This window comes from Mustela putorius, unplaced genomic scaffold, assembly GCF_011764305.1.
Source record: "Mustela putorius furo isolate JIRA1106 unplaced genomic scaffold, ASM1176430v1.1 tig00000127_pilon_pilon_pilon, whole genome shotgun sequence".
In the NCBI taxonomy this organism is placed as follows: domain Eukaryota; kingdom Metazoa; phylum Chordata; class Mammalia; order Carnivora; family Mustelidae; genus Mustela; species Mustela putorius.
The window spans coordinates 12,594,559-12,618,705 of NW_025421288.1; the positions used below are offsets into that span (position 1 = coordinate 12,594,559).

The following is a 24,147-nucleotide window of genomic DNA, read 5'->3' on the forward strand; positions in this document are numbered from 1 at the left end:
CACCACCTCACTTGTTTGTCAGTCGGTCTCATCTCCCAAAGCAGATAGGAGCTCTCTCTCGGGCCCAGCTTGGGGTCGGCCGTCTCCGTGGGGCCGGTGGGCGGGGAGTCTGGACGCACCGGGTCTGCACGGAGAGTGCCTGCTCCCACACTCTTGCCGTGGCTCCCACTGGCCCCTTTCCCACGGCTGCTCAGCAGGTCCCTGGACAGAGCTGCCATCACATCCCCCCCGCCCCCTCTGCACCCCCTGGCGAGCACCTGTCCCTTCCAGGCGTCCAGGGACGCCGCCCCACTGGGAAGAGCAGCAAGGGACAGACCTGTGGCCCGACGGGGCGGACGTTCAGGTGGGAAGATAGACACAGGGGGACGGGACAGCAGCGGCACGTCGGAGGGACATTGAGAGGGGATGGGCGCGGGGGTGGGACGGCGTCCTGGGTCCCTGGACAGCGCCTGAGCTGATTTTCTAGCCGTGTGTGTCCCGAAGCCCTGCCTTCGCGGACGTGTTGTGCAAATCCTGTTGTCTTCTGCTTCCGGACTAGGGGGAGGAATTCTGCCCCTTAGCAGTGCTGACAGGGACAAAGTGTTCAGACGGCTGGGCACACACCGTGATGCCTGTCCCCGGAGGGTGGTTTTAGCCGATGCTGAGTTGAAGCGGGGACCGGTCCTGCCCCTTTGAAGCCCCGAGCGGTCTTTGTGAAGCTTCGTCCTCGGCTGTTTCCCTCTGGGGTGCTTGGACTCGTGGATGGACCAAGCCGAAATCTCAGGCCAACCCGGGCTCTTTAGCCTGTCTCTGTAGCAGGGGGTGTCACCTGCATGTGGCTTGCCGCAGACTTGCTGCCCCACACCCCAAAATCTGGGCTCTCTGGGGCCCCCTGCTGTCTCACCCTGGCCAGGGCAGTGGGAGCTGGTGGGTCCTGCCCCTGACACCTGCTGTCGGGGCCAGCTCTGTGCCAGAGCACCTGGTCCACACCGCCTGTGGGGCAGGCTGGCAGGTGGGCTGAGAAGAAGTCATGGCTGAGCAGTTATGCATACATCTGTCTCCCTGCCCCCCGGACACGGACTGGGTTGGCGGAGGGGACTTCTGGCACAGCCAAGGTAAATACTCGGGGCGGGGGAGTGACAGCTGCCAGGCCGGGTGGCTGGGTGTCCTTCGTGCCCCCGGGAAGAAGGTAGAACATGGGGCTTCCGGGCAACTGAGCTGTGTGTGTGTGTGCCCCCAAGTGCGAGTTTAAGATCTTGTTTATTACGTGGAACAAAATAACCAGGGCGGGGCACCTGGGTGGCTCAGTGGGTTAAGCCTCTGCCTTCAGCTCAGGTCATGATCCCAGGGTCCTGGGATGGAGCCCAGAATCAGGGTCTCTGTTCAGCGGGGACTCTGCTTCCTCCTCTCTCTCTGCCTGCCTCTCTGCCTACTTGTGATCTCTCTGTCAAATGAATAAGTAGAATATTAAAAAAAAAATAACCAGGATGGTTCTAATTTGGGAGGTTACGTCTGACTGTGATGGAGACTCCATCAGAAAACAGGAGTCTTTTTCCCTTGAAACGTACACTTTCAAAGGGTTGGTCTTGACCTCCTGACTCTCAGCAGGTGGCTTTCTTAGCCCACCACTTTGTGGGCCTCCCTGTAGACCCTCCGCAGGTGCTGCCCCTCAGAGCACAGCTGAGGGTGCGCTTCCTTGGGATCTACTTGTCCCACCTCTCTGTGGCCCTCCTGCCTAGACCCGGGCATGAATCATGGAGTTGGCCCTGCTCAAGAGGACAGAAGCCAGAGTTCAGAGAGGGCAGCGCTGGCCCTGGGCACCCTTGGCGTCCGGCATGAACATTCTTGACACAACGTCTTGGTGAAATGTCTAGTTTCCTTTCCTGAAGATCAAGGGCACAGGTGCTCAGCTGTAGACCAGGGCTTAGACTCTACAGCCCAAGGGCCGGATTGACCGTGTCTGAGCCGCTCTCACACGCAGGGCGGTTTTCACACTTGTTTTTTTTTTTTTTTTAAAGATTTCATTTATTTATTTGACAGACAGAGATCACAAGCAGGCAGAGAGGCAGGCAGAGAGAGAAGAAGGGAAGCAGGCTCCCCACTGAGCAGAGAGCCCGATGTGGGGCTCTATCCCAGGGCCCTGAGATCATGACCTGAGCTGAAGGCAGAGGCTTTAACCCACTGAGCCACCCAGGCGTCCCGGTTTTCACACTTTTAAATGATCAGGGGGAAGAATCAAAAGAAAAACAGTATTTCGTGATGCGTGAAAATGACAGGAAATTCAAATTTCAGTGTCCACAGAGTTGTTTCTCTTTCTTGCGTGCACGATGCTGTGTTGGCGCACACACAGCCTTGCTCACTCACTCACACGCTCTCCGACGGGATGTGTTCCTGAGGGTACCATCTTCCCCTTCTCCCCACCTCACCACTTCAGCCACGAGCCCAGGATGAGACCCCACCCGCGGGCAAGTTTTGTGCAGAGCGTTCTCTGAGGGCCGGTGCCCAAACCGTTTGGAAGGCTTAGTCCCCCACCTGCCACTTGCTGCTAACCCGCGGGGCCAGCCTGGTGCCCTGGAGATGAGCACAGCAGTTGGTACAACCTGAGCTCCTCCTTCCAGGTGAGGCGGGCAGCACCCCTGCTTCGGGTACAAGGGTGTCCCCCAATCTCGTATTCTGTCCTGGGGGCGCCTTGGAACTCCAGCGGGGAGCCGCTTTCAGGATCCATAGGGGGCCGGCACCTCCCACTTCTGTGTGAATTGCCCCAGGTTGGGGGCCTGGGCCTTGTCTTTGTTTAAGTTGTCTGGATGATGTCAGCTGCTCCCCTCAGTTGCAGGTGGAGAAACTGAGGCCCCCGGGGCGTGGGGGCTTGCTGGGCCCCTCCTGGGTGACCTGGCAGTTTTGTCCCGTGTTGTCCTATGGCAGACGGACCCAAGTCTCTTCTGTTCAGCGTAAATCTGATCTGTCTTCTGTTCTCACCACCTGCAAAACAGAGTGTTTGTCACTTTTCTGCGGAGCTGGAAACACGATCTGGCTGCAGGGTGTCTGCTGGGACTTGTTGTGTCGCTTTCATCCTGGCCCAAGAGCCGGAGAAGCTTGATGTTGTGTTTTATCGAGTCTTGCTTTCAACATCAGCGGCTACAGGATCATCTGTCACCGGAGTCTCATCTTACCCCATTTGTGTGTTTCCGTCGGTTAAGGCGTTTTTATGTCTGACAGCAGTTTTTTCCTTTGTGGCTTTTGTGGTTAATGCTTTTTATCAGCACTGGTTCTTCAAGAGAAAGAGCTAGCTTTCACAGCTCAGAGTAAAGGGCCAGTCGTGTGGGGGGGGGGGTTGAAAAGCATCTGAGAGTTACGGGCTCAGACTCAGGGCCAGAAGGGTCCTCCGAGGTCATCTGGGCCTGACCAAGCAAGACATGGGTCCATAGACCAGTGCGCCGTCTTGCCCAGCGCCCCGGGCGTGTTAGTAATGCAGCCCCTGGAAGCTCAGGTCCTCGTCGAGCCTGTGATCTGACACCTTCCCGGCCGGCAGACTGTTGCAATCAGAGCCTGGCCCGGTCTGAGCCCTGCTGAGCACAGCTGTCTGCCTCGCCTGGCCCTCTCAGTGCCGTGTCCGTACCCAGGCAGGGGAGGCTGCGGGGAGAGCCCTGAGCCAGCCCCACCACTGAAAATGTCATTCGTCCAGCTCTGCCGGGAGCCACGGCCCCTGGCGTCATAGCATGGCCTCGCGGGGTGCAGGCAGAACGGAGCCTCCTAGGCATTGGGCCTGTCCCCGCTCAGGCCCGAGGCTGGTTCATACCTGTGTCTGCCGTCCCGCAGGTGATCAACGTTGATGGGACAAAGAGGCGGACACTCCTGGAAGACAAGCTCCCCCACATTTTCGGGTTCACGCTGCTGGGGGACTTCATCTACTGGACCGACTGGCAGCGTCGCAGCATCGAGCGCGTGCACAAGGTCAAGGCCAGCCGGGACGTCATCATCGACCAGCTGCCCGACCTGATGGGGCTGAAGGCCGTGAACGTGGCCAAGGCTGTCGGTGAGTCTGCTCAGCCTCCAGCCGCGAGTGAGCCAAGCTGGGCGGCACCAGGAAGAAGCAGTGGGCTCGCGGCTGCCCTTCGGTCCACGGGCGCCCACCCGGGGATGGGCAGGGCAGGGTATGTGAGATCTGGTGGAGGACAGCTGGGAAGGGGCGTGGTGTCTCCGCCAGGGGTATTGACTAGGTCGTGGTTGTGGATGGGCGCTGTTGGCGCAGTTGTTGCAGTCACGGCTGATGTGTGCCAGGTGTCTGCTGTGCGCTGGGCTCTGGCTGAGTGCCGCAATGCCCGGAGCCACCCCATACACTAATGCCAGTGTTGCTCCATTTGCCCTGTTAAGGAGGAGGGACGTATGGCCACGTTGCTGGTGTGGCCAAGCTCGGGACTCACTCTGGGTCTGCCTCAACCTTGTCACTGGGGTGGGCTGTGATGGCTGTCCAGTGTGGCCAGGCTGGACCTTCAGATGCACACCTTGTTTTTTTTTTTTTTTTTTTTAAGATTTTATTTATTCATTTGAGAGAGCATGAGGCGGGGTTGGGGGCAGAGAAAGGGAGAGAGGGACCGGCAGACTCCCTGCTGAGCAGGGTCGGGGCTTGATCCCAGGACCCCCAGATCATGACCAGAGCTGAAGTCAGATCCTTAACTGACAGGGCCACCCAGGCACCCAAACACACAGCTTTTATCTGAAAACCAGGATCTGCAAAAAACTCACTTAACACTTAAAAAGCTGTGCAAAGGCCTGGAGGTGATTTGTCTCCTTCTGAAAACGATTCCAAATGCGGGTCATTAGGCTACACAGGAGAGAGAGTAGGATCCAGGTGTGGTGGGGGCGGGCTGTGCCCAGCGGGGGACCTCTGCCCCTGCTGCAGCACCTGCACATCGGAGGGGCTCTATGGACCTCTGCTGGAGGAACGAACGAATGGATGAATGAATGAACGGGCAGAGGAGATCCTGGGCTTGGCCTCCGGTAGCTCCCAGCCTCCCTGTCCAGCAGCTGAGACCCTCCGTAGCGCTACTCCAGGCAGCGGCTGTAGCTGGGGTGGTGGGGATGCCTGGCTTTAACACACAGGGGAGGTCACTTGAACTTGGAATTGAGGGAGCAGGTGGGGGCAGGGTGGGCCAGGCCGAGGGGCAGCTGTGCAAAGGCCCGGAGGGGAGGCCTTAGCCGTCCAGTGACCCGGGTTCCTGACAGAGAGGCGATGGGACCGGTAAGCTCCGTTTCGCCGTCACCCTTTAGAACCCGCGGATTATCTACCGTGGAAGGTGAGCCCCTGTGCGAGCTCAGCGATACACGAAAGAGAACCCAGCGGGTCAGAAAAAAGATGCGTCCATCGGGCGTGCTTTCAAGTTGAGAGACTGGGTTCATCTCTCTGTCTCCTCTTAGAACTTTCTGAGAGAGATGGGGAGAAGGATTCTTCTTTTAGCTAAAATACTTAACTCTACGTTAAAGCCACTTTCAACAGCGCCTCAGTAGCTAACGGAGAGGAACGGGGGCCAAAACAAACGAACAGCCTGAGTTTTCTGCTTCAGTGAGAAGACCCCTTTGGCGCTCCTGGGCGAGTCTGTCTGAGTGTGTGAGGTGTCGGCGTCCGGGGGGCTACCGGGGCAGTCAGTCCGACCAGCAGGCCCGGAGTCCAGGCCCGGGTGCATGCGTGTGTGCGTGTGTGTGCGTGCGTGCGCGCGCGTGTGTGCATATGAGTTACCCCCTCACGTGGCGGTCTCACACCTGTGCCCCTTCCTGCCCGTGTCACCTTCACCAGCCTCCCTGGGCTTCACTTTCCATGACTAGAAAATGAGTGGGAGTGGCTCCCGCCTCCCCGGCTGCTGGGCGGACGGACGGACGGACGAGTTCAGAGGCACTGGGTCACCCGGGCGCAGAGCCAGCCACGCTGACATCGTTAGCGTCCCTTCCCTGTAGCAGGGGAGGACCTCCGTTTCCGGTGTCCCCACGTGCGATCTGGCTGGGGCACAGCCCCGTGTGACCACGGAGCCACGCACGCCTCTGTGTGCGGGGCTGCCGGGTCCAGAGCCGCTGTGCTCGTTCCAGGAACCAACGCGTGTGCGGACGGGAACGGGGGCTGCAGCCACCTGTGCTTCTTCACGCCTCACGCCGCCAAGTGCGGCTGCCCCATCGGCCTGGAGCTGCTGAGCGACCTGAAGACCTGCATCGTCCCCGAGGCCTTCCTGGTGTTCACCAGCCGAGCCGCCATCCACAGGATCTCCCTGGAGACCAACAACAACGACGTGGCCATCCCGCTGACGGGCGTCAAGGAGGCCTCGGCGCTGGACTTCGACGTGTCCAACAATCACATCTACTGGACGGACGTCAGCCTGAAGGTATGGTCCGCGAGGTGGCCTCCGTCGGCGCTGTCTTGGAGCCTTTCATGGTCTTTTCGGAAGAGCTGTAATATTTAGGGGCGCCTGTGGCTCAGTCAGTCAGCGGTCCGACTCTCGATCTCAGCCCAGGTCTTGATCTTGGGGTCGTGAGTTCAAGCCCCGTGTTGGGCTCCGTGCTGGGCGTGGAGCCTACTTGAAAAAAAAAAAAAAGCTGTAATATTTACGGTAACATGACCTACGACCATAAAGTCTGAGCAAACTGTTTTAATAAATGAGCACAAACGATTATCACAAGCAGATCCCCTAGACACAGATGGGCTTTTCTGGAGCGATTGTGGATCTGTGAGTCGTTTTGTTGTAAGTTGACATTGTCTTTGGCTTTGCTCCCTCAGCAGTGCCCACCTGCTTAGCAAATGCTGTCTCTATGCATGGCGCGAATACACGGGGATACACAGAAGGGCCCTTTCTTCTTGTAAAGCAGGGTTCTGCAAACCAGCTCGCTGGCTGACCCCCTGGTTGAGTAAATAAAGTTTTATTGGAACATAGTGATGCCCATTTGTCTATGGCTTGTCCGTGCCTGCACTTGTATAGTGGCCCCAGAGCCGTGTGGCCCTCGGAGCCTGCATATTTCCTGTGTGCCCCTTTATGGAGAAGTGTGCCAGGCCCTGTTCTGTCCCGGACAGCCGAACTCCGTGATCTTATTCTCCCGATGGTGTTGCACATCTCTTTGAGATTTTTCTGATTCTGAAAGTCAGAAGCTCACTGAAGAAAGAGGGCAGGAGAGAGAAAAGGATAATGAAGAAAGTAAAAATAAAAATATAATAAAAATCCCTCATCTCCCCACAGCTGACGTTTCCAGGGAGCTCCCCATGTTAGTGCTGCTCACGGTCCTCGTCAGGAGCGCTAGAGGGTTCTGTATCCTGGTGTCTTTCACTTAACAGCTTAAGAGCTCGGGCCGCCTCGGTGGCTCAGTCGTTGAATGTCTGCCGTGGGCTCAGGTCATGATCCCCGTGTCCTGTGATCAAGCCCCACATCGGGCTCCCTTCTCAGTGGGAAGCCTGCTTCTCCCTCTCCCTTTCCCCCTGCTTGTGTTCCCTCTCTCGCTGTCTCTCTCTCTCTCTGTCAAATAAATAAAATTTTTAAAAAAAATATGTACGAGGTAACTGATCTGCTGCTAGGAACTCTTTAGATGAGGGACGTAGTCTCCACAGATACTCCCTATTTTACGTAACTGGTTTCCTTCTTTTAAACATGTTAGCTTCCAGCCTCTCTGTGGTTTCCATGACTCCTCATCTTTTGCATTTTTAATTAGTTTCCTGGGACAAAACTTCATGAAATTTAAATACTATCAAATCTTTTTTCCCCCTAAAAACGTAGTATTTTGCTACATTTCAAGCGTTTATTGAAAAACCCTTGCACGTTGGTGATCGGGTGCGCGACACGGTCAGTAGCTGCTCTGGGTGGCGGGGGGTCCATCTCGTGGTCCGAGGTCTGGGGGAAGGCCGGTTCCTAACCCGTGGTCCGAGGTCTGGGGGAAGGCCGGATCCTAACCCGCGGTCCGAGGTCTGGGGGAAGGCCGGATCCTAACCCGCGGCCCTTGCCTCCTCCCCTGCTACAGACCATCAGCCGAGCGTTCATGAACGGGAGCTCCGTGGAGCACGTGATCGAGTTCGGCCTCGACTACCCGGAAGGCATGGCCGTCGACTGGGTGGGCAAGAACCTCTACTGGGCGGACACTGGGACCAACAGGATCGAAGTGGCCCGGTTGGACGGACAGTTCCGGCAGGTCCTCGTGTGGAGGGACCTGGACAACCCGAGGTCACTGGCCCTGGACCCCACCAAAGGGTAAGAGCCATTTTTGCCCACCATGGATGTCCGCCTCGCCCCGCCGCTTCCGTACATCAGCCCGCGCGTGATGACCATAGCCCGGGGGCGGTGGCTGCCCAGCGGGCCCTCGCGTGACGGCAGTCCCAAGCGTCGCTGGCTTTGAGGCGGCTGGGGCCAGCAGGACCCGTGGAGGTCTCTAGTTTATTTCACAGAGGGGAAACTGAGGCCCAGAGCAGCAGGGAGGAAGGGGGGATGCTTGTCTCAGTGCAGCATCTGGGGGGTGGAGGGCCTCCAGGGGGCAAGTGTCTCTGTCCCTGAATTTCCAGAGGGGGAAACGGAGCTGCAGAGAAGCTGAGTGACTCACTGAGCGTCCTGTAAGCAGGGAGGGTAGAGCTGGGCTCCTTCCCTTGCCCCGTGTTGCTGGCTCTGAAGGCCCTGGACCCTGGCGAGCTCAGAAGGGGCTCCTTGCTGGACCCCCCAGGCAGGGTCCCACCTGCCTCACCAGGCACCTGCTCTTTTTGACCTGGCAGGAGCCTGGAGGCCCTGGGCACGGGGGCCGCGGGGGCCAGGGTTGAGCCTCCCTGTGCGCCACAGTCTTCCGTGCTGCAGACCCGGGCTCGCCCCCCAGTGCATCAGAGCTGTGTCCGCCATACCCCAAGCGCTGCCTGTCGCACGCGGTTAGGGAAGGAGAGACTGCAGGATGGCCGAGCAGAGAGAAGGGCCTAGTTGTAGCCGAAGGGCGAGTAAGACGCACCCGGTTCTGGACGGGGGCTCCTTCTGTAGAGCTGCTGAAGAAGGAGGGAGGGGGACCCTTTGGAGGCAGGAAAAGCCGTGTTTGGATCCTGGCCCCATAGTGCCTGCTGGGCTCCGATTCGTCCTCTGACCTCTGTCCCCCTTTTGAGTAAGGGGACAGTGTGTCCTGACTCGCCCACATTCAGCCTGGCTTCCCCGGTCACCCTGGTGTCCTGTCCAGCTTAATTAGCGTTTGTCTCTGACAAGAGTGTCTCCCCGGAGTTCTAGTACAAGGTCACCCCATCTGTGCCCCCAGTCTGGGTCTGTAAACGGATGTGTTTGCCCTTACCCTGCAGGTGAGCGCTGTGGGGGTTCAGGAGGCAGGAGGCAGCCCGGTGACGGCACCTGGGGGGACAGTGGGGTCGTAGGCGGCTCCCAGGGTGTTGCCCTTCTCACGCTTCCTGGAGGGATGTCCCCGATGTGGCTTTCTCCAGGATGGAGAGGGCCACGCCGAGGGGACGGTGGTGGTTGTGTCCCCCTGCCTTGCCGTGAGGGTGGACGCGCCCGAGCCCGCCCTGGCCTCCCTGTGTCTTCCAGCTACATCTACTGGACTGAGTGGGGGGGGAAACCCAGGATTGTGCGGGCCTTCATGGACGGGACCAACTGCATGACGCTGGTGGACAAGGTGGGTCGGGCCAACGACCTCACCATCGACTACGCTGACCAGCGTCTCTACTGGACCGACCTGGACACCAACATGATCGAGTCATCCGACATGCTGGGTGAGGGCCAGGTGGGGTCCTGCTGGGAGGGGCCATCCCTGGGTGGGGGGGGGGGCAACTCCCTCTCCACCCCCACTGCACTATTCCTTCTGGCCTGCGAGCCGCTAAGCCCCACCGGAGATGTGGACCCAGCCCCGGCTGCTCCTCCAGCTTTGTCTTCTTCTGGGGCTTGTCCCTTTCCTCCTGGTGCCATTGCTGTAGGCATGTCTGCAGAGGCCCTGGGGACAGCCGTTTCCTGCACACCTACTAAGAACCAGGGCCCTGCGAAGCTTTGTGCCGGGACTCTAACATGGTGTAGGTTTTCACTGATGGGGAAACTGAGGCCCAGGGAGGTGCCAGGATTTCCCTGAGGTCGCAGAGTGCTGCCCAGATTCCGTCACCGTCTGACCCGGGGCACCTACTCTGTGCAGGCCATTACTCTCGGATTCACTCATAGGTCACATACGAGAGGCCACTCATGGACTCCACATCCTGGGATCAGGTGAAAAAAAAAACACCTCATTCCAGGTACCCCACCATTGGGGGCAGGACATGCAAATCTAGGCTGTACCACCGGAGGGAGCGGCTATGTTAGCTTAGCTCTCTTACATACCCAAGTGATAAGGTGGCCCCATGCGATGGGGAGAATTTGATTTTCTGATCGCCGCTGCCCCTGTGATGGGCCGGCTGGATGGCTTGTCCCAGGTACTGTGTGAGCAGAGCCAGGCTGGAACTCCAGTGTCCTGGCTTCTGCTCGGGACAGGCCGTACCCGCCCTGCACGCTGCCTGTCTGGGTTTCTGAGTCCGCTGGCGAGGTTGGAATGTGTCTTTGAGTGAGCCACACCAGCCCCTAGTAGTGATTTACGAGAGGCCGATGCCTCAGGAGGAAGCCATCCCTGAACGGCGGTGGTTGTGGGAAGTAATGATGCTCACTGACGGCCCCAGAGGGAAGATGCACTGCGGGGAAATCAGTGCCAGAAACTTCCACGGCCCTGCTGCGTGCAGGTGGCCACATGCCGTGGGCCTGGCTGTCACTCTGCCCTAGCACGCTCTCCGTTTTATGCCGCAGACATTTACACACCGGGGGCCTCCCTCTGACGGTGTGGCCTCAGCCACGGTCCTTAACCCTCCTGGGCACTCGGTTCCCCAACATGGATAGCACCGCCTCACGCAGCTGCCATGGGGAGACCTGGGTGAAAGCATGTCTCACCGAGGGTGGCCGGCGGGAGTGCGGGGCCCAGGGGCGCGTGCGCGAGCCTGTGTTTCATGGAAGCACTCGGGAGCGTCTATATGTAATAACGGGCTTGTTTTTGATGGCAAAATAATTGACATAGGGCATTTCTGAAAACACAGAAATACAGGGAGAGAAAGTAATTATTTATAATTTTCACCACCCCATGATAATCAATATTGCTGTATCAGCATTTTTTCCCCTAATCTCAAAAATTTTCATTTCTTTCTTTTTTTTTTTTTTTTTAAGGTTTTAAATCTCTACCCCCAGTAGGGGACTCAAACTCATGACCTTCAAGAGTTGCATGCTCCAAGGACAAAGCTATTTGCAGGGCCCCCCCATTTAATTAATTTTTTGAAAAAGTTTTTTAAAAGATTTATTGATTTATTTGAGAGCGAGAGAATGCATGTGCTCGAGCCTGGGAAGGGGCAGAGGGACCGGGAGATTCTCAAGCAGACCTCCTGCTGAGCAGGGAGCCCGACACAGGGCTTGATCCCAGGACTCCAGGATTATGACCTGAGCTGAAGGCAGACACTCCACCGACTGAGCCCCCAGGTGCCCTGTCCGCTCTACTAGTGATGGGCGCCCGGGTTGTCTCCCAGTTGTGGCTCTGCACACGTTGTAGTCTGTGTCACTGGAGTGACAGCACGTGCGTTTCCGCTGCGGTGAGGGGGGATGTGCCTGGGCCCAGGGTAGGTGGCCTCCAGCTGCCGTCACCCCTGCATCTTTCCAAAGTAGGGGAATGCAGGTTCCCGGGCAGCCTTGAACCGGTCGACCCTGCGTGGAGGCCCGGCCGTGTGTCGCTGATGCCGCAGGCGTGTGTCCACGCAGGTCAGGAGCGCGTTGTGATCGCGGACGACCTTCCGCACCCCTTCGGCCTGACGCAGTACAGCGATTACATCTACTGGACCGACTGGAACCTGCACAGCATCGAGAGGGCCGACAAGACCAGCGGCCGGAACCGCACCCTCATCCAGGGCCACCTGGACTTCGTGATGGACATCCTGGTGTTCCACTCCTCCCGCCAGGATGGCCTCAACGACTGCATGCACAACAACGGGCAGTGCGGGCAGCTGTGCCTCGCCGTCCCCGGCGGCCACCGCTGTGGCTGTGCCTCACACTACACCCTGGACCCCAGCAGCCGCAACTGCAGCCGTGAGTGCCTCGCTGGGCCCCCGCACCCCCACCCTGTGGTAGGTCAGGCTGGCTCTGGGGGTGGAGGCGCAAAGGAGCCTCTTCTCTGGAGGTACCTTGGCGTCCATGGATGGTTGAGTGGGCTGTGCACTGCATAAGCCGCGTGGTATCTGGAGGCCTAGGCCCGGTTCTGTGAGGGAGTGCTCTCCCCATTGACTGGATTTTATATCCAGAGATCCCTCTGTGGGCTGTCGCAGCTGAGGGCTTGGCCCGTGCACTCGTGTCTTGATGAGGCAACAGGTCCTCTGCTCAGCTGGGGCCTCCCTACTTTTGTGCTCTCTTTGGTCCTACAGTCCCTGTCCCCTGGGGGCCATCACCTTGAAGAGTCCAAGAAAGCTGCAGGTAACCCACTGGTGGGGATGCCTATGACTTGAGTCTCTGCCCTTGGGGCTGGCAGACCTGGGGCCATGATTTAGTTTCAAATCACCCAACTGTAATTCTCAGACAGTGGCTTGAACTGTCAGCCTCTTACACATGCTCGGCTGTGCCATTCCTGCACATAGTCTGTTTGACTCACTGGCACGCCCCTAAAGAGTCCCTTCCCGTGTCAAGGTCCCTGCGTACAGTTTCAGCGGTTCCCATGAGCACATGTAGGCACGAGGCAAATGATAGAGCTATCCAAGCATTAAGTACATTTATGGGGGGGGCGTTTGATATTTACTATCGTTATCTTTCTTCTCTCTCGAGTCTTGATCATTTAAAAATGCTCTCCATTTCAAAATAGCTCATGCATTTAGAAAATACTGCAACAGCAGAGACACACATAACATGGAAAGGAGAATTGCCATAGTCCGTCCCCCGGAAGCCACTTTATGTCCTTCCAGTGCTCTCCCTGCGGCTTCTAGTAGGTGCATGTGCAAACGCGCCTCTCACGGGGGAGCGGAGCGCCGTCCCTCCCTGTCCCGTCTTCGGCTCCGGACGCTGACGTGCAGCCCCTGGTCTGTTCGCCCCGTTCTAGCGCCCACCACCTTCTTGCTGTTCAGCCAGAAATGTGCCATCAGCCGCATGATCCCCGACGACCAGCACAGCCCAGACCTCATCCTGCCCCTGCACGGGCTGAGGAACGTCAAGGCCATCGACTATGACCCCCTGGACAAGTTCATCTATTGGGTGGACGGACGCCAGAACATCAAGCGAGCCAAGGACGACGGGACCCAGGCAAGTGTACCTGTTGGGGGGACACGGGGGTCACTTCTGCAAGGAGCTCCCCAGGACCGTTTCCAGGCTGCCACACCATTTTGGTTAACAGAGGGGTGCCAAGAGAGCACAGCTTGTGCCAACAACCATCTGCGCTCTAATTATGTCATCCGGGGTATATCCTGAGCAGCGAGAAACCCTCCAATTATGATTATATGTAGAAATGGGATTTTTTTTCTTTCCGCAGGGATTTTGTGCCAGGGTGGTTGGTATTGGTTATTCTGGATTTATTCTTAGTTCATAGGACCCGTAGAGTCCGTTTCGCTGTAATGCAACGCGTGCGTTCCCAAACCTCACGACGCTGTGCAGAATCACACAGCAAAGCCACAGGGCTGTGGGAGAAGGGCGAGGTGCACGGCCCTCGAAGCTCTTGCCAGGGACAAGAGGATAGGGACCTCATAAGTACAGGTGCACCTTTTTGCCTACGTTAAATGATTCAAGGCACACCTCCTAATGACCTTGAAGACACCTGAAGTTGGCTAGGGACTTGGGGCCGGAGGGTTTGCATGGACCCACGGGAGGTGGCCCCTCCGAGATGGGGCAGGAAGTTGAACCACCAGCGTGCCCAGGCGTGGCTCACAGCCCATGGGGGGTGGAGGGCTCTGCTGGCGTGTGCTTGTGCTTGTGCATGTGGCTCGCTCGGGACCGCGGCCATCCTCGAGGTCACCCAGCGTTTTCTTACAGCTGAAATTGTGCTTTGGCAAATGTGAACTCTGTGCGAGGCTCAGACAGGCCCCGGTGAATCGCTAGATCAGAGCCCGCACGCATTTTCAAAGTACTTCTCGTAGCGGAACTGGTGGCTCTCGTGTTAGCTATCGGGGGCCTGTTCCATGAAGGACAGTCCCCCAGCGGCTTTGGGGCCCTCACAGGGTCTCCCTGTGCCCGGCGGCGCTGACCTTCTGCTGGGGTGGCGCTCACCGACATGCCCGGCTCATCCTGCCGGCATCCAGGAGCTGCCGGTCCCAGCGCTCCCTGTCTCTGCGGCGCAGTCAGGGCTGGACTTCCTGTCCTCACAGTGAAGTCTGGGTGCTGTTACAAGGTAACGCAGAGAAATGCTGCTGGTGGAAACTTCCAGACGATATCTGTCTCTGTGAAGGTCCCTTGGCTGTTCTCCGCCCTGACCTGGGTCCCAGCGCTGTGCGTCCGGGCTGGGCCTCACTCTGGACAGAGTGCCCCGTGGACAGCACGGTGCTGATGAACTGTCCCCCGCGTTCTGTGTCCCTGGTTGGTGATAAAAGTTGCAGCTGAGCCCGGGCAGCCGTGGTGTCACCTCTGCGGTTGGTGGAGCCTGGCAGAATGGTGGGAATGTGTCCCTTTCATCCGTCCCGTGCAGGTGACAGCCACAAGCAGTCCTTTGCAGGATGGGAAGTGTGAATTGATGGCCCGTGGCTTCCCTGCAGAGGAAGGTACTGGGCACAGATTGCCTTAACGTCGCATCAGGAGGTGTTCTCGCCTGGTGTCTGACAAAAGCAGTGAGGGACTTTGGAGGAAAAGTCCTTCAGGGACACCTTCTGGGTTTCTGCTTGATTTGGGTAACATCTGTTTCCCTCCCTGGAGTCTTGCCTGGCTTCACCCTTTGGTGGCTCTGATTCTTTGTCGGGGGCGCCCTTTGCCCCCAAGGATGATGTTTTATTTTATTTACGTATTTATTTTCAAAGATTTTTATTTATTTGAGAGAGAGGGTGTGTGAGAGCACAAGCAGGGGGAGGCGCAGAGGGAGAGAGAGAAGCAGGCTACCCACTGGGCGGTGAGCCCAACAGGACATGGGGGCTCGGGGCTCGATCCCGGGACCCTGAGAGCATGACCTGAGCAAGCTGAAGGCAGACACTTAACGGACCGAGTTACCCAGGTGCGCCTCCCATCCCCCAAGGGTGATGTTTTAAATCATCTACTTGACTGAACTGTTTTCCTAGATATATGTAACATATATCTGGTGGTGCAGTAGGTTGAGCCTCTGCCTTCGGCTCAGGTCATGACCCCAGGGTCCTGGGATCGAGTCCTGCATCAGGCTCTCTGCTCGGCAGGGAGCCTGCTTCCCCCTCTGCCTGCTGCTGCCCCTGCTTGTATGCGAGCTCTCTCTTCTTTCTCTGGCAAACAAGTAAAATTTTAAAAAAATCTTTAATAAGTATACATAACATCAAATTTACCATTTTATTTTATTTTTTAAAGATTTCATTTATTTATTTGACAGAGAGATCACAAGTAGGCAGAGAGGCAGACAGAGAGAGAGGAGGAAGCAGGCTGCCTGCTGAGCAGAGAGGCCGATGTGGGGCTCGATCCCAGGACCCTGGGATCATGACCTGAGCTGAAAGCAGAGGCTCAGCACACTGAGAGCCACCCAGATGCCCCAAACTTACCATTTTAACCATTTTCAAGTATGCAGCTCAGCCTTTCGAAGGACACTCCCATTGTCATGCCACTGTCACCACTGACCGTCTCCAGAACTCTGTCACCTTCCCAAACTAAAAGTCTGTCTCCACTAAACACTTGCTCCCCCACCCCCTCTGCCAGCCCTTGGCAACCTCCCTTCTACTTCCTGTCTCTGTGACTTTGATTTCTCCAAGTACGTCATGCAGGCGGGATCCCGCAGTACTCGTCTCTTTGTGTCTGGCCTCTTCCACTCACCATGATGGCCTCAGGGTTCATCTGCATCATAGCAGGTGTCAGAATGTCCTTCCTCTTAAGGCGGAGGATACCCCACGGTGCAGACGACTGACGCTGGGTCTTCGGGCTGTCGTGACTGCCCTGCCGTGGACATTGCCACATGGCTAGGACATAGTCCTGGACATGCCCTGCTGTCCAGGGCTGGCGAGAGGGAGGGGTGTTGATTGTGGTGTCCCATAGGATTCTATTAAGGAATTTTGCATTTGTGTCAGTATCGTTACGGACACTGAAGCTGGAGTTCGGGTTTTCTAACGGGCTGGTCGTAACCGCCCATTGGCCAGAGGAGAGGTGTGGCTGCCCCACGCATTTCGCAGCTGGTTGTTCCCAGAACTTGTGCCCCAACAGCTGGTTTTACACCCGGCCTCGAAGATCCACCCTCCCTGGGGAACCTGATTCCTACTGGGGCCGACTGGAATCGTGCTGCACTCCCAGCCTGGCAGGTGCTCTGGGCTCTGGTCTTTGGCCAGAGTCTATGGGTTTGAGGAAAGGAATGTGACCAGTTGGAGCTGAGGCTTGGCTCCCGGAGCCCCCAGCTCTTGGGGATGTAGATGTTGGTACCTGTGGAGACACAGTCCTTTAAAGTGGTGCTTTGCATTCAGATGTGTCACACACTTCTAGCTGCCCAGTGTTTCTGGACCAGGGGCTGCTGTGGTGGGGGGAGGGTGGTGTTCCTTTCTAGCTGGGTTCCAGAGGCTGGGTGTGGCGAAGGGGCTTCCTTTCTGCCGCAGGCCCCATCTTGCACCCGGAGACTTCGTGCTGACTGCTAGCAGGAGATGGCAAAGTTTACAATGACCTCTTAGCCGAGCATCGTGCTAATGATGCCCTCTCAGAGGAAGTGACTTTTCATCCAAACCGTTGGTGGTAGCTCTGGGAAGCCCACTTGGCCCCAGGTCATATCACCTGAGAACCCGAACGTGGTCTTTCTGGGTAACCCAGGGGGCCCAGACCCCCCAGGAGTCAGGCTTCGGGCCGTAAGGGAGGTAAGGGTGACGTTGGGCTCTCCCCTCCTCCCGCAGCATTTCGTGAAACAGCGTTCTCTGCCGGTAGCTCCGTAAGCCAGAGCTCGACCCTGAGATGCCATGGGCAGAGTCAGGCAGAGCTCCGCAGAGGGCCTCCCGGGGCAGAGGCGCAGGGTGGCCACACTGCCGGGCTCCCCTTAGGGAAGAGGGCTGCGAGGGCTAGACTTCTGTTCTATGCACCTGTCGTCCTGGTGCCCTAAATTTGAAAAAAATAACAAGGTTGGAAAGTCTCCTTCCTAAAGCACGAGTCCAAGACACTAAAGCAAAGAGAGAGCAGATGTTTCGAGAAGGCAGCTGTGAGCCTGGGCTCATTGTGGAGCCACCAGGCGGCCCTTCTGTGGGGCAGGAACAGGACGCAGAGGGCCTGGGAGCTGACGGCCCACTGCGAATTTGTGGGTGGATGGGCTGGAGACCCGAGCTACTGGCCGAGAGCCCGGCCGCGAGCTGCTGCTTGCTCAGTTTCCCGCTCAAGTCGGCGTGCGGTGCGCGCTGACCCGACAAGAGGGGACCCCAGATTGGGTTGGAGTCCCACTTTGCAGTCTGCATGCAGGCACCGAGGCTTCCGCCCTCCGGCGATGTCCGTAGCCAAGGCTCGTCTCTCCCTTGTTACAGCCCTTCGTTTTGACCTCGCCGAGCCCGAGCCAGAACCCGGATAGGCAGCCCCACGACCTCAGCATCGACGTCTACAGCCGGATGCTCTTCTGGACGTGTGAGGCCACCAACACCATCAACGTCCACCGGCTGAATGGAGACGCCATGGGTGTGGTGCTCCGTGGGGACCGCGACAAGCCACGGGCCATCGTCGTCAACGCCGAGCGGGGGTGCGAGGCCGAGGGGCGGGCGGGCACCGCAATGTGGGGTTCTGCATCCCAGCGGGGAGACATGGGGAGGGTAGAAGTTTTGGTTCCTAGATTTTACACCGTCCCCCTCAAATCTGAACCCAAAACAAAAATCCCTTCCAGAGCATCCCAGCTGAGGGCTGTTCATTCACTTGCATATGTTCCATCACGGGGAGCTCACTCTCTCAACTCCACGGAGCTTCTTCCTTCCATGAAGGGGCAGGCAGACTCGGAAGGGTCCGAACGGGAATAACCGCGGTGGGGGGGCACTGAAAGCTGCGTGACTTAAAGCTCAGGAGTAAAGCTAGGCACGTGAAAGTCTGCGGGTGGGCGGCAGGTAGGTACTTCAGGTACCTACAGGGCTGCCACCAGGTGGTGCTCAGACTTGTGGAGGGACCGCTTGATGGGGCTCAGGCCTGGGGATGACCCGTGTGAACCCTGCCCGGTGGGCCGGGCAGACCCATAGTCGAAACCTGACCCCATCACTTGCTGTCGGTGGGACCCCAGGCAGGGGACGTCAGCTCAGGGCCTCGGTGTCTCCATCCGGGAATCCGAGGGTGGTGGTGATGTCAGCCCCTGCAGCACACGAGGGCGCAGGGGACCCACGCCTAGTTATTTCGGGGGGCTCTCTAGCAACCTAATGGGTCTCCCTTGAGGCTGGCCTCCGTAGAGGCAGGGACTTCTCAGCCAGAGCGCGTGCTAGTCCTCAAGGCCGTCACAGCAAGTGACTTTCAGCAGGGGGTTACAGGAACAGATGCTGGTCTTTCACCGTGCCAGGGGCCAGAAGTCTGAAGTCAGCTGGGCTTTCCCTCGCAGGAGGCTCTGCGGGGACCCTTCCTTGTCTCTCTTCCAGCTTCGGGGTTGGGGGGGCTCCAGGTGTCGACCAGGTGGCCTCACCTTGATTCTTAATGGCATCTACAAAGACTCATTTTCTAATTAAGGTCCCGTTCTGAGCTCTGGGTAGATAGGACTTCTTGGGGGACACCATTCAGTCCTGCACAGCCTTGGGGGCCAGCCCTGCCAGGTCCAGGGCTGGCCTGTGTGGTGCTTGGCGTGCTCGATCCTGGCTGCGGAGGTGGCGGGTCGCAACCCCCGTCCTTCACCCGCACCCCGCACCCCCCACAGGTACCTGTACTTCACCAACATGCAGGACCGCGCGGCCAAGATCGAGCGAGCGGCCTTGGATGGCACCGAGCGTGAGGTCCTGTTCACCACGGGCCTCATCCGGCCCGTGGCCCTCGTGGTGGACAACAGGCTCGGCAAGCTCTTCTGGGTGGACGCGGACCTGAAGCGCATCGAGAGCTGTGACCTGTCAGGTATGTGCCCGGGGGCCACCCGGGGCTTGGGTCCCTCAGCAACCCCTAGGTCTGACCTTCCCGGGACAGCCCGCCCGCCCCCCTCATCATCCGTCATGGGGTACCAGCCGCCGCGCTCGTCAGGGCTCCGTTTCGGGTGGGCCTCGTGCTGGGGCTTGGTGTCTACCACAGACGGTCCTGGCCGAGTGTTCCAGACGTAGGTCCTGAACGATCCCCACCTGCTAAGGCAGAAGAGGAGTCTCAGAGAGGGTGGGTGGCCTGCTCAGGGTCCCCCAGTGCAGGCAGGACCTGGAGTCGGACCCCTCCGCCTCTGCACCGCACTTACAGCCACCCCCGAGGCGCTTATCTTCCAAGCGAGGCTGCTTCCAGGGAAGCTGCATGAGCTCCCTGCCCCGGGCCAGAGCAGCGACTCCCCCCGGGGTTTCTGGCAGCCGTCTGTTCGGAGCCATGCCTGGACTGAGCTCTGGGGGTCGGTCCTTGTCCCACTCGCAGGGGCCAACCGCCTGACCCTGGAGGACGCCAACATCGTGCAGCCGGCAGGCCTGACCGTGCTGGGCAGACACCTCTACTGGATCGACCGGCAGCAGCAGATGATTGAGCGTGTGGAGAAGACCACCGGCGACAAGCGGACGCGGGTCCAGGGCCGCGTCGCCCACCTGACTGGCATCCACGCCGTGGAGGAGATCAGCCTGGAGGAGTTCTGTACGTGTTGGGGGGTGGGGGGGTGTTGTGGGCAGGAGCCTGCCGGGAGGGTGGGCATCGGTGCCGAGCTCTGAACCGACCCCTCGGAGCGAGTAGGAGACTGGCCGGGGTGAGGGGCTGCGGGACGCGCCGTTGGCCAGGGTCGCTCTTGGGCCCTCCATCCGCCGCCCCTCCGTCCGACGCCGACCCCCTCTACTACCAGCTGGACAACCTGCTCTGCTTTTCGGGGGTCCTGTGGTGAGAGTCACCCACCTTTGAACTAGTGCCCCCTTTGAAGAATTCCCACTTAACTGATCAGTAGCCTTACTGCCATCTGCGAAGCCCCTTTGTCGTGTTCGGTGACCAGACCACAAGCATGACGGCTCGTCACCGCCACCGTGCAGGCGAGCAGGCTGGGAGGCAGAATTTAGGATTCTACCTGCAACAGTCCGGGCTGTGCCCAAAGGCTGGGAGGGAGGGACCCCTCCCCTGGGGACCTCTTGTTCCTCCACCCCCTCCGTATATGGCTAGAGATGGGTATAGGAGCTTGTGTGTGTGTGTGTGTGTGTGTCTGTCTGTCTGTCTGTCTGCCCAGTCTGTATTCAGTAACTAGACCACGGCTGCCGGCTGGATGCTTGCTGCTGGGACAGAGCGGTGAGCAGGGCCGTCACTGTCCCTGTCCTGTCCAGCTACCTTTAAGCTGCCCATCTTCCGGGCCCTGGGGGCCGCCCCGCCTCCCCCACGGCCCCTCACCCTCCCGCTGGCTCACGTCTCCCTAGAGTCCCCGTCTCGGATTGCCTTTCCTGTCCTGCTCGGAGGGACTCCTGCTAATTCCTTGGCTCCCTCTTGACTCAGGTGTCCTGCTCTTAGTGGATAAGCTTCTCTCTTGAACTGGGGACGTCACCCCGATGAACTGAACGGTGGCTTCTGTGTTGACTGCTGGGTGGCTGGTTTCTGGCCTGGTGGGTTCTTGTCCGGGTCCGGGATAGTGAAGTTGCCGGGTAAGCGGCTTCCAAGTCACTTGGGTGCCTTTTGGACGGGGGTCCGAGGGCCCGAGTTTCCATTCTCAGCCAAACCACAGATTCCTGGGCATCACAGCCTAGAGAACTGCTGGCCTGTGGTCAGCATGGTGAACTTTGAGCCCACGAGTGTCCAGTCCTGCGGGTGTTGGCACGAAGCCCAGCACGCCAAAGGGCAGATCCTTGGACCTGAGGGTTTAACAAACCGGGCTGAGGCTGGAAACGGGGGCGTCCCTGTGAGTGCAAACGTGCAATGTCTGGGGTGACACGGAGGGGCTCCTCGTTTGGGGGAGAGTGGGAGCTCCTTGAGTGAGCTCTCCCGTGTTGATTTGGGATGTGGGGCACCCAACCTCCTTACTCGGGAAATTCTGCAGCTCGGCTCTAAACCACAGGTGGCGCTCTCCGGCCCCTGGGCCCCATCTGGGATTTTGTAAATAAAGTTTTATTGGCACACGGCCACGCCCGTTTTCTGTGCCACACACAGCCCCCTTTGTGTGACAGCTGAAACCTGTGAGTTCCCTGGGCATTCACTGTCCTGCCCTTTATCCCCGCGTGGGTCAGCTTCCTGGGGCTGCCGTACCAAACCGCCCCCAAGTGACCCAATGCAATGGCAGCGTGTTCTCCTACAGGCTGGAGGCCAGATGTTTGAGGTCAAGGGGGCAGTGGGGCCTGCGTCCCTTCTGGGGGCTGTGGGTGGGGACGGCTCTTTGCCCCTTCTGGTCTGTGGTGGTGGCCGGTGTTCCTCGCGTCTCCCGGGCTCCAGTCTCCGCCTCTCTCATTGCACAGACTTTGCCCCTGTGTCTGCATCTCTGCCTCCCCTGGAGTCTCTTACAGGGACACGTGTCGTTGGATTTATGGCCCCCCCCAAATCCAGAATGATCTCCCCGGATCCTTAACTTGATTACATCTGTGAAGACCCTTTTCCCCAATAAAGTCCCATTCACAGATTCTAGGCATTAGGACGTGGGTGTGTGGGGGCCTCTGCCCAATCCGCTACACTGTGAGAGACTGGCAGTGTAAGCTGCCCTGGGAACTAAGTGGGGCGATGTGTAGCCCACAGGAACACCCATTCTTGTGAGTTCTGGCCTCGCCTTGGTTACCAGCACCCTCCAGGCTGCAGTCCTGAGGTGAGAGCCAGAGCCCGACCCGCTCCCTCTTTGTGTCTCCACAGCGGCCCACCCGTGCGCCCGGGACAACGGCGGCTGCTCCCACATCTGCATTGCCAAGGGCGACGGGACCCCACGGTGCTCCTGCCCAGTCCACCTTGTGCTCCTGCAGAACCTGCTGACCTGTGGCGGTAGGTGTGACTTCAACGGTTACTACTGGGACCCTGGGTTCCCCGCCTGCCAGGTCCCCGCTTCACAGCCTTTTAAAATCACAGTCACTGTGGCATCCAGCCTCCAGAGCCAACTGTTCCTCCTCTTCCAATGTATGCATTTGGGGCTGCGAATTTCCCTCACAGTACTGCTTTTGCTGCATCCTACAAATTTTGATAAGTTCTATTTTCTTCCTTTAGTTTCAGTTGTTTTAGAAGTTCTCCTAAGATCTTCTCTTTGGCTCCTGAGTTATTTAGAAGTGTGTTGTTTTAATATCGAAATAACTGGGGATTTCCTAGCTCTCTGTCTGTGACTTGTTTCTAGTTTAAAGATCTGTTTAGTTTTATTTGAGAGAGAGAGAGAGTGCGAGTCGGGGGAGACAGAGAGGGAGAGAAAGAATCTCAAGCAGACTCCCTCCTGAGTGCAGAGCCTGATGCAGAGCTGGATCCCAGGACTCTGAGATCATGACCTGAGCCAAAAGCATGAGTTGGATGCTTAACCAGCTGAGCCACCCAGGAGCCCCAGATTTCTCCTTCAATTCCACTGTGGTCAGAGAACATACTTTGTCTGACTACTGTCGAGCTTTGTTCAGGTGTATATGATGACCCAGCATGTGGTCTTTCTTGGTGAGTGTTCCATGTCCGCTTGAGGAGGACAGGTCATCTGCTCGTGTCGGGGGAAGTATTCTGTCGAAGTCCGTTAGAGCAGTGGATGGGTAGTGGTGTTCAGGCCGCCTGCGAGCTCTCCTTGCCTGTTTCTCTTTGTAATTTTGTCTGTTCTCCCTCCTCCCACCCCGGACCCTCTTTTTCCCCTAAAGCTGAGCGGGGAGTGGTCAAGAATGTAAGGAAGCTTAGGGTCAGGCGCACCTGGCGCAGACCCCGGCTCTGCCACTTCCCAGCTGAGCCGTCCTGGCCTGATCACCTGCCCTCTCTGAGCCCTCGCTTTCTCTTCCCTGGAAAAGAGAGGTCGAGAGCACCTGCCTCGGAGCTGTGTGGTGTTCGGTCACGAGCACTTAGCATGGTCCCCAGCACGTGGCCCACACGAGTGCCAGCTTGCTCTTGGTGGTGGGCGCTGGGCGGTCCCAGTGATAAGTGACCGTTGTTACCCTTCCTGCGATGAAGCCCACATCCCAGGGCTTCCTCTCTCCTGCCCCCAGAACTCAGGCTGGTTTTAATTCCGTCCCTTTTCTGCTTATCCTCACCCCTGAGGGCTCCCACACTGTGTCCTACACACAGAAGATGCCCGTTCTCAGCTCGCCTTGCCCCTGGAGCTCAGGGGGTAGGACCCCAGGGCCTGTCCTTCTGGAACTTTCTCCTGCCTTGCCTTACACTGTGAACCTCAGAGATCTTTGCCTAGAGCAGAGGGGACACTTTGTGTCTGTCCCTGATGGGGGCCACCTTGACCCTCCTGAGCTTCTTTACGGCTTTTTTCCAAGTTCCAGCCTCAGGGCTCACATGGTTTTGTGGTCTGAGTGGCTCTGACCCCCGCAGATGTCCGGGCTGCTCTGGGAAAGAGGGGACTGCCCAGAGTGCTCAGCTGTCCCTTGGAGCCCAACCCTGGGCTTCTACTTGAACGAGGTGCCCCCTCGGCCCCTCTCCCAGCCCTCGGTTTGGTCCTTCAGACTTGTGGATGCCTGGCTGCTTCTCTGGGGGGAGCACAGAAGCATAAGAGCTTGGAGGGGTTCTCGGGGGTGACAAGGGCCCTTGTGCCTCCCGAGGTGGCAGGAGCCGGACGGCAGAAGGGGCAGCCAGCCACGTGCTTCAGCTTTCTCGGGCGCTGCCACTAAAGCCGGTTGCGCCCTTCCTGAGCCAGAGGCAGCCACACACAGCCATGCTCGCCTTGCCATCCTGTGAGGGACGTGGGACGCAGCGTGGCTGCTTCTGTTTTGGGATGAGGAAACGGAGGCTCTGCGAGGTTGGGGCGCTCGTCTGGTTGTACAGATTTGCCGAAGGGCACCGAGGTTCACCCCCAGCCCTGTCCTACTCCCCGCCTGTCCCGTCCTGC

At 58.3% G+C, this 24,147-nt stretch overlaps 1 protein-coding gene across 2 annotated transcripts in view; it reads left to right on the forward strand.

The window, feature by feature from the left end:
* Positions 1–24,147, forward strand: part of LRP5 (LDL receptor related protein 5) — a 96,965-nt gene that overhangs the window by 60,220 nt on the left and 12,598 nt on the right. Inside the window, exons 1-11 of one of the 2 annotated variants that reach the window (XM_045066037.1) lie at positions 2,323–2,597; positions 3,796–4,012; positions 6,058–6,347; positions 7,966–8,192; positions 9,504–9,688; positions 11,730–12,053; positions 13,051–13,250; positions 17,585–17,793; positions 18,937–19,127; positions 19,620–19,829; positions 21,999–22,124. In XM_045066037.1, the coding sequence (XP_044921972.1) occupies positions 3,976–4,012; positions 6,058–6,347; positions 7,966–8,192; positions 9,504–9,688; positions 11,730–12,053; positions 13,051–13,250; positions 17,585–17,793; positions 18,937–19,127; positions 19,620–19,829; positions 21,999–22,124 (1,999 nt within the window). In that variant the 5' untranslated portion in view covers positions 2,323–2,597; positions 3,796–3,975. Of the gene's footprint in view, positions 1–2,322; positions 2,598–3,795; positions 4,013–6,057; positions 6,348–7,965; positions 8,193–9,503; positions 9,689–11,729; positions 12,054–13,050; positions 13,251–17,584; positions 17,794–18,936; positions 19,128–19,619; positions 19,830–21,998; positions 22,125–24,147 lie in introns of those variants that run through there. The other variant, XM_045066029.1, reaches the window with a different exon arrangement.